Below are 11206 nucleotides of genomic sequence, written 5' to 3'. Positions count from 1 at the left end.
TAAACATTGCGTAGTGGCTTCTATAAAATATATTTACAAAATAGGAAAATCAATTAAGAATGCTCTAAAAATATATCAATGCAAAATAAATAAAAAATTAAAATAAATACTAATAATAATCAATAATAAAGTATTGCAGAGAGACAAGAGGGTGATGAGAAGAGGAAGAGGGAAAGTACGTGAGACGAGGTAGAGGGGAATGTGAGAGGATACATCAAAGGATTTCTCCCTCACACATACTCTCGCATCATGGCATTGAGTCTATCGTGATGCTTTCATGATCATATTACTGTAAATGATTTTTTAATTCAAATAATATAAAAAAATGAAAAAGAAAAAATGATATAGATGAGCATTAGGGGTGTAGTTTGCATACAAATGCATCCGTAGCTATAAAGGTAGGGTGCACTTTCAAATTTTTATATGCTTTTGACGTAAAATGTTCTTAGGATTATCTCAAAATCTATTTTTATAATTAATTATAAAATTTTAAATTTAAAAATAGTTAAAATCAAGTAGATCTATAAATATATGAAAATCTTGAAAATGGACGGTGTAGATAATATGTTGTAAAATGCACTATTTCTGAGATTTAAAATCTTTTTATTTTTCATGGTCATACATCTCAATGTCGAGATGATCAATCAAACGGTTTTTCATCATTTAAACTACATTTTCCGATGGATTTTTGAGGTGCATCCGTAGTTCTACATTATATGAGGTTTTTTAATAAGTAAAAAATAAAATGTTTTTTTATAATTTCTTTTATTTATTTATTTATTTTGTTTAGGTTAGGCCCGGAACGGGCCAGAGGCACTGAAACGGAAAACTGATCTCCGGGAGCTCTTTGCAACGTTTTGTTGGCAATAAGTGAGTGAAAACCAGTATCTTTCCTGAGACTGCGTGGCACATTTGGGTTATGTGAGGAGAGAGAAAGACCTCTCGCACTGTTTGTTCACTGGAGTCATGCGAGCCCTATTCCTGTCCCCATGCTTCTCCTCTCTCCTCTCTCCATGCCGTCCTACTCTCACTCTTAACAAAACCCCAACTTCAAATGCTTCTTCTTCTCATTTACTCTCTCTGGTATTTCTCTACCTCGTAACCTTGAAAACCCATCCATGGATTTCAAAGCCAGATTTTTAAAAAAAAAGAAAAAAAAAAAAACACCATTTGAATTTAGTGTTTGGATGTTCTTTTCCTTTGTTACAGGTAAGAGCTGAAACCTGCCTCTATGGTTCGCCTGTATGCGCTACTGGCCGGAAAGTTGCTTCAATTGAAGAGAAGAGAGAAAAAGAATATGAAGAAGAAGAGGAAGATGAAGAAGAAGAGGGAGAATGGGTGCCTTTTGGAGAGATGAGGAAATGGATGCGTAATAAACCTTCTGGCTTTGGACAAGGTAAGAACTACGATACCAGTCTCGAGGATCGACTGCTTGGAGAGATGGAACAGAGCAGACAGGCACAATTAGCCAATATTGAAAACCTCAAACGCAACCCAATTCCGCCCCCTGGTAAAGAAACTCAACTTCAACACAGTGAGAAGAAACAAGGTATTCCTTTTATCCTCCTTGAACTTCATTATTGTTATAGCAATGGTTGAAGTTGCTGTCCTAGTTTGGTTAATTACAACAAATTTTCATTTCTCCTCCTGGAACTTCAGAATTTTGCACTTAAAAAGGTTTTTTTTGTTTTTTGAGGATATAAAAAGTGATGTTTCTTGGTTGCATTTTGGAAAATCAATGCTATTTTTTTATGTTTTCTTGTGTATAGTCTATGCATTGAATTTTGAATTCCGGGAACCTTAACTGAAAGGTTTAGTGCACTTTATCCTATTGGTTGGATGTATGAGATGAACTGATTTGGATCATGAATTGGACAGCATTCTAAATGCTGATTTAGTCTATTTGAAATAGCTTATTGGTGCACTCCTGATAATTATTTGCCCTTTTTTCGTCATCATGAGAGAATTTCATGATACCCAAAAGGCGCTTGAATTGGTAGTTGTTAAGGGTGGGTAGTTGCTTTAAATTCTGGCTTGGTATTGTGTAACCATATTGGTGCAAAGAGATTGGTTTGTGAAGAGTCAGCTAGATCCTCCATTTGCGGCTATTTTGGTGTCTATACAAGTTTACTAGTTACTTAATAACAGCTTGATAACCTTGACTTCAATCAATTCGAAAATCTTTGAGAGAGGATGATAAGGTGGCTTCATATTCAAACAACAACCTTATTAAGTGTATCTCTTTTAGTAAAATACTTTCCTTACAATATTTATTTAGTGAATATCTTTAATAATATTTCTTTAGTTTGTTGAAATGAAATTAGCAAATCTAACAGGAGCATAAATTGTGAAAAAACAAGAGAAAAGGAGATAACATTAATCTTTTGGCACCCATGAAGTTACCTACCATTTATATCCTTTCAATTGATGCCTTTTTCTTTTCTTTTATTTGATAAACTAGGTTCATTCCTAAAACATCAAAGTGTTAAAAAAAATCACCTTCATCATCATCATAGCCTTTTCCTAATTAATTGGGGTCGGCTACACAAATCTTGGTCTACCATTCTGCTCTTTTAAAGGTCATACCTCAGTGAGGCCATAAGTTCCCATAGCTTTTCAGACTACTTCCAACCATGCTCTTTTGGGCCTGTCCCTTGTCCTTCTCAGTCCTTCCACTTGAACTAACTCACACTTCTTAACAAGTGTTGTACTTGGTCGGCCCCACACATGGCCAACCCACTTAAATCTACTCTCTCATCTTATCGCCTAGTGGTGCCACTCCTAAATTCTCCCGAATGGATTCATTTCGAATTCTATCCTTTCTTGTCTTGCCACTCATCCATCTTAACATCCTTATCTCTGCTACACTCATTCTATATGTATATTATTTTTTATTTGCCTAACATTCCGCCCAATAGAGCAAAGTTGGTCTCACAGTTGTCCTGTAGAACTTGCCCTTCAGCTTAATTGGTATACGGTGATCACATAAAATTCCAATTGCACATCTCCACTTCGCCTACCCAGCTCTAATTCTTTGTGCGACACCTTCCTCAATCTCTTCATTTTTATAGATTATTGGCCCAAAAAATTGAAAGTGCGGTCTTTTTTGTACTTCTTGGCTGTCAATCTTAACTACTTCCTCGTTGCTACTCCTATTAGAACTAAACTTGCATTCCATATACTCTGTCTTAGTGTGGCTAATTTAAAAACCTTTGGATTCTAGAGCATCCCTCAAAAGTTCTAACTTTGTGTTGATGCCGTTTTGGGTCTCATCGATCAAAACTATGCCATCTGTAAACAGCATGCACCACGGTACCTCATCATGTAGGTGCCTAGTTAAGTCGTCCATAACTTAGACAAAGACGTACGGGCTCAATGCTAACCCTTGATGTAGACCTATTGTCACTGAAAACTCACTCATCTCTCTACTAGTTGGGCATACACTAGTTAGCCCTCCATCATACATATTTCTCACCAAGTCGATGTAGTGTCTAGAGACTTCTTTCTTTTCCAACACCTGCCAAATCAAATCTCGAGATACTCTATCATAAGCTTTATTTGGATCAATAAAGACCATATGGAGGCTTTACCATTCGTCCTAAACTTCTCAATTAGTTGCCTAATTAGGAAAATAGCCTCAGTTGTTGACCTTCTTTGCACAAAATCATCTTCCAAGATTTTAATCACTCTCAAAGGCCCATTTTACTTACAAGTCTTATTTATATCTACTCTTCTATGCACAATTCTACAAAACCAAGATGATTATTGCTTGATCACTGCGAGCACCACCTCATGGGTTAAGATCCTTCTCAAAAGTCCTAAAGCAACCTTGCAATTGTATGTCCACCTAATGTTTTCATTGCCATATGTAACCTAACTCTTTATAGTGAACCTCCTGGAGTCCATTTGGAATAGTTATGCGCAAGAAAAGTCAGTAACAGCTTCCACATTGTCTCCATCTATGATTTACTTCCCATTGAGTTTAATCTTCTATTCATTGTTACCATGCCTCTGCGTTTTTGTGTCTTCTTCCACAGGCTTACACCCTTCCAATTGCTGTTCGGTTTGCAAGAACACAACCACTCGTCTTCGCTTCGTTGTAAATGTCAAGGGCTCACATGCTTGTATCGTAACCCCCCTTGAAACAAGCTTCTCTTGAGACCCGTTAAGATTGCTTCAATTAAGCTACTTAATTTTATTTTAAATGCCACGATTTTGTCTTTGCATGAGATTCTAATGGTGTGGCTGATGGCTTGGCTGGGTTCATGTTTATTCCACTTCTATATTTTGGAGTATCATGACCTTGAGCCTCTATTCTTCAAGTTTCTTTGTACTTATTATTTTTATTTCAGTATCAAATCATTGTACTGCAAAAAAAAAATAATTGAATTGGCAATGGTATCCTTTGAGTAAATATATTATGTTTGAATATATGGATATGACCTTTGGGAAACATGAAAGTTTGATACAAACACAATGCCTCCTACATTTTGCATTTTTATTTTAAAGTTATAGTGATCAAATCCACCCTAAGATGCTCACCTAATTGATGAGATCAGCAATTAAAATAAACGCCAAGTTGTGGCTTCTTCCATATGTCATTTTATATGATAACTCAAGAACATTGAAGTTCTATTGTGTCGTTAAAGAAGACTTGTACCTGGTCAAAGTTTCCATCAATGAACTAACATTTTACTCCAAACTATTTTTACTGTGATTGTTACCAGGATGTAGGGAACATTAACTCTATAAATAAAATGGTTAAAAATGTGACTAACTCATGTAGTTGATGGTGTGGGAAGCTTCACTTCACAATTTTCACCAAAACTTCCTATTCTGATTATGAAACTTCTGGTTTGGAACTTATTCTCATCTCAAAGACTCAAACATAGATCTGAAAGGTAGTAAACCGGGAGTCCCTGGGCCTACCTATGTTAAATAAATATGGCCAACTGGATTTCTTATCTTTGTTTGACATTTTTTGAAAAGGTAATCATCTGTCAATACATTGAGATTAGAAACTAGGTATGTCTAATTACTCCCAAAGAGTGCAAACAAAACATAGATTCATGGTGTGGGGAGAAGAGAGAGGTCATTTTTGGGGTAGGCTTGGCCCCACAAAGACCTGATGCCTTCTATTTCCATATTGGCATGCTCCCTCTCCAGTAGTCCATCTGATTACATTTATTCAGTTGCCTTCCACAATGAGCGGTTCATCAACAGCCTGGAGGAAGAGCTTTGATCATGTAAGAAATGCAGACACCTCTGCTTTATTAATATCATGGAAAATGGTTCTAGAAGGGCAAGGCTATTGGTACCAGAGTATAGTTGTTGGGAGCAAGGATGGGAGATTATTGCTTGCCAGAAGTTCCTTAGTTAGGGAGTACTTATACAATAAATATTAAAATGCATAAATATTTCAAAAATAAGATAAACATAGAAAAATAATTGAGTTGATGGTCAAGTTCTTTTTCAAGTTTGATCTAGAATGAAGATCTTCACCTTGTTTAAAACCTAAATGTTGTCTTGTGAGGCATTTTGTATGTCCGACAATGAAGGCCAACAAAGGAGAGAAGGGGTTCTTCCTTGATAGAACTGGTGGAAAAAATACTGAAGAAGACGGGAACTGAGTCCCTAGAAAATGGGAATGTGTTAGCAGTCCCAAACCACGAAACTGTATTCAGGTAGCGGGAGGTTCCAGCTTAGATGGAAGATCTCAGCAATTATGTACTAGAGAGATCCTTGATTAGAATTATAACTCTCCAACAGCTGAATATCTTGGACTTGGAAAGGAGCTATCATTAAAGTTAATTTTCAGTTGTCCTGTAGCAGGCAATTTCCAAGACACATAGATCAAGGCCTCTGTCCAAACTCCAAACTAGAGGCTACAAGTGAATGCCCAGGATGCAACAGAAGAGCTCTTCCCAAGCGAGTGCTCTGGTTGTAATCATATATATGACCCATCCTCCTGCAGTCTTGTTAGTAAATATCTTTTATTGAAAAGTCTTTGTTGTTCGTGAGCAAAATGCCCCAGAAAATGGCCAATCAGTCGTCATACCCTTTTACGATAATGGGTACAAGTTCGTAGAAGCTAACACTTTGGCGGTTGATCGGGACGGATTCCAATTAGCATCAAAAGAATTACGATATTGATTAAAGTCAATCATCAAAATCATTCGATGGAACGTGATTTCATTTATCTATTGTCATGTAAAAATTGAAAGTAGGTTTTCTTTTGAAGGAATATCTGATTATTGTGGTTGATCCAGTGCCATTTTTTTTTTGTGTTTCTTGCTCCGTTCCAGATTTAATTGAAACAATACATTGCAAAGAGATATTGGGGGTTCTTTATCCTTTCCATCTTTCAAATTCAATGACACTTCAAAGTAGGTAATACATCTCACTCATTTTACACTGATGCCTCATGGATGAACATTGTGGTTAAGCCTAAACAGGCTTCTGACAATTTTTCTGATTGAGGGGGGTTTCTAAAGACAATTCATTTTTTTTTATTTTTTTTTATTTTTATTTGTGTGCCGTCATTAACACTTGTAAGTTATATTTCTTAACTCACTCAAGCGCACAATAATTCCTTGAACATTTTCCCTCTGAGACATAATTTGAAGTTGTGATTCTCGATTGCCAAATATGCATTTGGAGAATATTTAGTTTCATATCGTTTTTTAATTTATCTAGTTTACCCAGAATGGTGGTGTTGTATGTATGCCTTACATTTCAATCATGGATGAATGAAAGGATTCCATTCATTATTCTTTCCTTATTGCTTTGGGACATTTTTTATTTTGTTCTTTGAGCCCTGGTACCTAATATTGCATTATTTTGCATGCATTTCTAGAAATAATCCAAGGAAGTGTACAAGTGCGTGTTGGGAACCTTCCAAAAAAGAAGAACATTCATAGAGATCTGCAATCAGCTTTTAAAGGATTTCCAGGGCTCCTTCATATCAGCCCAGCAGTTTCTGGAAATAAAAAGACAAGGGACCCTGTTTGCAAGGGATTTGCCGTTCTTGATCTACAATCAGAGGAGGCAGCGAAGAGGTGAGACTTTATCTTTGATACACCTATGGGTAAACACTCCATAGCTCATGAAATACAAGTGTCACTGTTCTTTGTGTGCAGGAATATGGCATATTTCATTTAGTCTGCACACTTATTAGTTTCCTGAACTTCTTTTTTCCCATATGAGTAGGGAAGGAAGGTTTCAGACGGAAGTCTGAGATAGCTTTTCTCATAGAAGTTCTTATTTCTGATTAGAGTGTTAATGTGTGCGTGTGCATATGAGAGAGAGAGAGAGAGAGAGAGAGAGAGAGAGAGAGAGAGAGAGAGAGATTTGCACATCAAACCTGGAAATGGAAGAGATCACACTCTCTGTAAGTGAAAGTGAATATGCTGTGACGCTCATTTGGGTCCTTATGAAAGAAACAGATGCTGGGTATAGGACAATCCAGGTGAATGGGCAGCGGGCAAGACAGCATAGGGGTATTAATTGATCGATGGGGTAAGGTCCCCTTATCAACCTGGGATGCTGTTCTGATTGTATTGACTACAGTTGTGTGGCTTGTCAAAGTAGGCACAGCATGATGGAGAGGGAAAAAGAAAAAGAAAAAAAGGTTTTTTGTCCTGTATCAATGGTTGGTGTAGAGTTCAGTTTGATTGTTGGCATATGCACGTCATTGATACCTTTCTTTCTTTTTTACATTTTTACATCTTTTCTGTTTGGTGTCAATGTGTATTAAGTAATCAATTGCTCTGCTCTTTCATGGTAGATTTGTGGAGAAACACTCAGGGCAAATCATCAACTTTGGCAAGGTTCAAAAACAAATATCTTGTGATATTACAAATCCAATGCATTATGAAACAGCTGATGGAGACTCAGGGAACTTCAGTCCTTGCCTCCCTGTCTTGCATACAGGAACAAATAATACTGCACAAGATAGTAATAATATCCTTTCTTCCATGGAAGAACAAGAGGGAACCTATGCTGATGAATCTGATGCAATGGAACCAAATGGGAGCACTTCAAATGGCGCAAAGGACCTAGAAGATACAAGCCCAAGTAAAGCCCTACATGTCAAAAACTGTGAGCCGGATGACAAGGGCATCAAACTGCTTTCTAGTTCATTGGCATCAAAGCAAGTTCAGAAAAGACAGGTGCAACAGAAGAAGAAACAGCAGGTGAAAAAGAAGCCAGAAGGGCTTCAGAAACAGAGATTGGTTCTGGGGTCTGCAAACAGGTAGTAGTTTCACAATCAAGAGATTTTATGACATGATGGCTTCTCATGGAGTATTGGCTTTGCTTAACTTTTTAGGAAAGACTGAATGGAGAGGACTATAATACAATTGATAGCATCAAAATATAAAGAGAAAAGGAATTTTATATGTAATCTAAGTTTTTATTTATTTTTTGTTTTTTAATGAGCTCAAACCCTTTTTGTTAAGTTTCTGTAAGTTTTACACATATGGTTTCAAGGTTGTAGCATATCTTATGAACTTATCTTTTTATGCACGCATTAGTTTTCTATAATCCATACGGGAAACAAATTCAGGGGGTAATCTCGCTATGCAAATTATATTAGCTTTTTTATAACCAAAATTTTGTTAAGGACAGCTTGTTATATTTCTATGGTATCTTAAGATAATGAAGATGTCAAATGTTGTGCATTCAGTTCCTTGAGAAGCAAAAACTAATATTCTGGGTTTGGGTTTATCCTCAACATTGCTTTTTGCTTTTTTTTGTAGGCTGAAGATCAAGGAGAGGGTAGTTCTGACAGAGGTTTTCTCGAAGTATGCAGCAAGCATTGTTTCGACTGAGGGGCCACAAGAATCATGATTGGACTTCATTACTCAGGGAAATCTTCAAAGGGCTTTCCCTTTCCAAATAGGGAGTAACCAGCGAATAATTAGAACACTGCTTTATTTTACCAACTGGTATTCTGAGATGGATCAATAGATTATTTGTTGGGATTTCTGTAATGTTTTCTTGAAGAATTAAAGAGTAAATGAAAGTCTATGAAATGTTCAAAATCCTTCATTTGGCTAACAGGAAAGATTGTGCACGATGTCCCTGTTTGGCTGTTTGTAGTCAAATGTTGATTAGCCAGAAAGAGCTCCCAGGAGTCTTAATTAAGTAAAGAAATGTTGCTTGATAATTCTTGCAGTTAACTTGCTAGACATGTTTCACAGATGACTAGATACTGATAACACACCATCAATGTTACAGTAACTTGAGGGGGGAGAAGTGGAGGAGGGAGCCATGCCCTGCCTCTGTCAACTAGTTATCCGTAGCTGAAAGAAATTGAGGGCATTGCGTCAAGGCTTCCAAGGCCTATGCGCCCTTAAAGAATTGTACATTGTGAGTATGGCAGATGACTTTGTTATGCCACTAGAGACTGCAGATGGTGAAGACCGTTCCAAAGTGCAACACATCCCTGAAGTTTGGATCAGTGGGAAACAAATGAACAAATGATTTTTCGCTCTCTAGGAAAGTTCGGACTTAAGAAATAGGCTATGTTTGAGGCCACAATCTCTCTGGTCCATGGCCTAATTCCTGTGTTTTGATATCAGCTCGATGTTTTATTCTAACTAGGATACTTACTTTTTTTCTTTTATTTCTTTTACTTTTGTTGACTTAGTTGGGATTCTGCTAGTTCACCATGCAGTGTAGTCATAAGAGCAACAAATATTTATTGAGGAATTTATTTCTAGATCAGAAAACATTTGTGGTATTACCAGTTCAATTTTTTGCCAAATTTTATGTCATTTTCTCGTGATAAATTTATTTCAGCTTTACCCCTTATCCGATGTTAGCAACATCAAACCATCCATATTTTTTCGTTTATTCAATTTTCATAATCTCTGCTGCAAGTAACTACTAAAATTGAACCACCGCATCTATGGAGCGGTTCTACTAGCAATATCGAACAGCTCAATACTTGTTTTTTTTTACATATGGAGTGTCTCTACATTAGCAATATCAAACTACGCCATTGAATTTTTTTTCTAAATATGGAGCAGTTCTACAATAGCAATATCACATAAATTCATACTTAAAAGAAGTTTCCAAGTATGGAATGGTTGATATGCAATATATACTAGAAACTTTCTAAAGTACAGAGCGGTTAACTGTTTAAAATTGGCCAATATTTAGATTGTGGCTGAATAGATCCTATTTTTAGATTGTGGTTTTAAGGTGAAAACTTTTTTTTTTTTTTTTTGAGGATAATCATCTATTAATTTTTAAGTGATTAGCAAGTTTTCATATTGAAAAAAATCCTTCCAACTAAGCCTTGAATCTTTCCAACTAGGTCTTCTGAAGGAGGGAGTAAAGTAGAGTATCTATTTTGACTTAGTATTTTACTTTGTGTTCACATTTATTATGACAAGAAAAAAATTGTTTTGATGGCAATGTTTAGCTAATTGGCACTAAATTGGTAGGATTATTAATGGTATCATATAAGGCAAACTTATCCTTATGCCATCCACTTTTAACATAAATAGCTGGAATTTCATATTGAAATATAAAAGGTATTTATGTAGACTGCTGAGCAAATCTATTTTTACTCCATTTACCACAGAACGCGGTCACCATGCGGCCTGCCTGCATATTGTAGAAATGCGGGCTTGGCAATAAATATATTTTTTGAATATAATTTGATCCTAATTTTTGGATTATATATAATCATTAATATGGAGATCATGAATATGAACAATAAATAAATTTTGAAAACTAGAAATAATAATTATATCAAGAAAGTATTTGAACCATTTGTTATAATTGTTTTTAGATGGACCACCAATTTACATCCATCTTTAAGATGGATGTTTTATACGTCCGGACCATATATTGTAGAAATGTGGTCCAGCCCGCATGAAATTATTGTTTTTTACTAAAGGACTAAGGTTTTGGTCAGTCGACCGATCACCAAAACATGTGCATCTCCTCGTGCATCAGGCGTCTGTCTTAGAGATGGGCGTTTAACAATGGTGCTTCTACTATACCTCAAAATGGATTGTAGAAAAATATATTAAAAATATTCTTTTTATTTTTGAAAACAAAAAATTTTATATTCATAATCACTATAGATTACCAAATCCCAAAATTTTGGATCCAAAATCCATCTTAAAAATGAGTTCAAAGGGGGCCGCACAACTACAGGTGAATCGGCTAACTCACCAAATTGTTTTCC

At 36.1% G+C, this 11206-nt stretch overlaps 1 protein-coding gene across 1 annotated transcript; it reads left to right on the top strand.

Annotated features, from left to right (window-relative positions):
- The first annotated feature begins 895 nt into the window (after nt 1–895).
- LOC18427619 (RNA-binding (RRM/RBD/RNP motifs) family protein) lies at nt 896–9046 on the top strand. The gene is made up of 5 exons (XM_006836668.4): nt 896–1083; nt 1210–1549; nt 6857–7058; nt 7787–8254; nt 8760–9046. The coding sequence occupies exons 1-5, from the start codon at nt 967–969 to the stop codon at nt 8848–8850; spliced, it is 1218 nt and encodes a 405-aa protein (XP_006836731.1). The 5' UTR covers nt 896–966; the 3' UTR covers nt 8851–9046.
- Nucleotides 9047–11206: the final 2160 nt, after the last annotated feature.

Source organism: Amborella trichopoda, chromosome 10, assembly GCF_054954075.1.
Source record: "Amborella trichopoda isolate Santa Cruz 75 chromosome 10, AtrichopodaSantaCruz75HAP2 v2.0, whole genome shotgun sequence".
NCBI lineage: Eukaryota > Viridiplantae > Streptophyta > Magnoliopsida > Amborellales > Amborellaceae > Amborella > Amborella trichopoda.
This window is presented reverse-complemented; position numbering and strand designations above follow the sequence as displayed.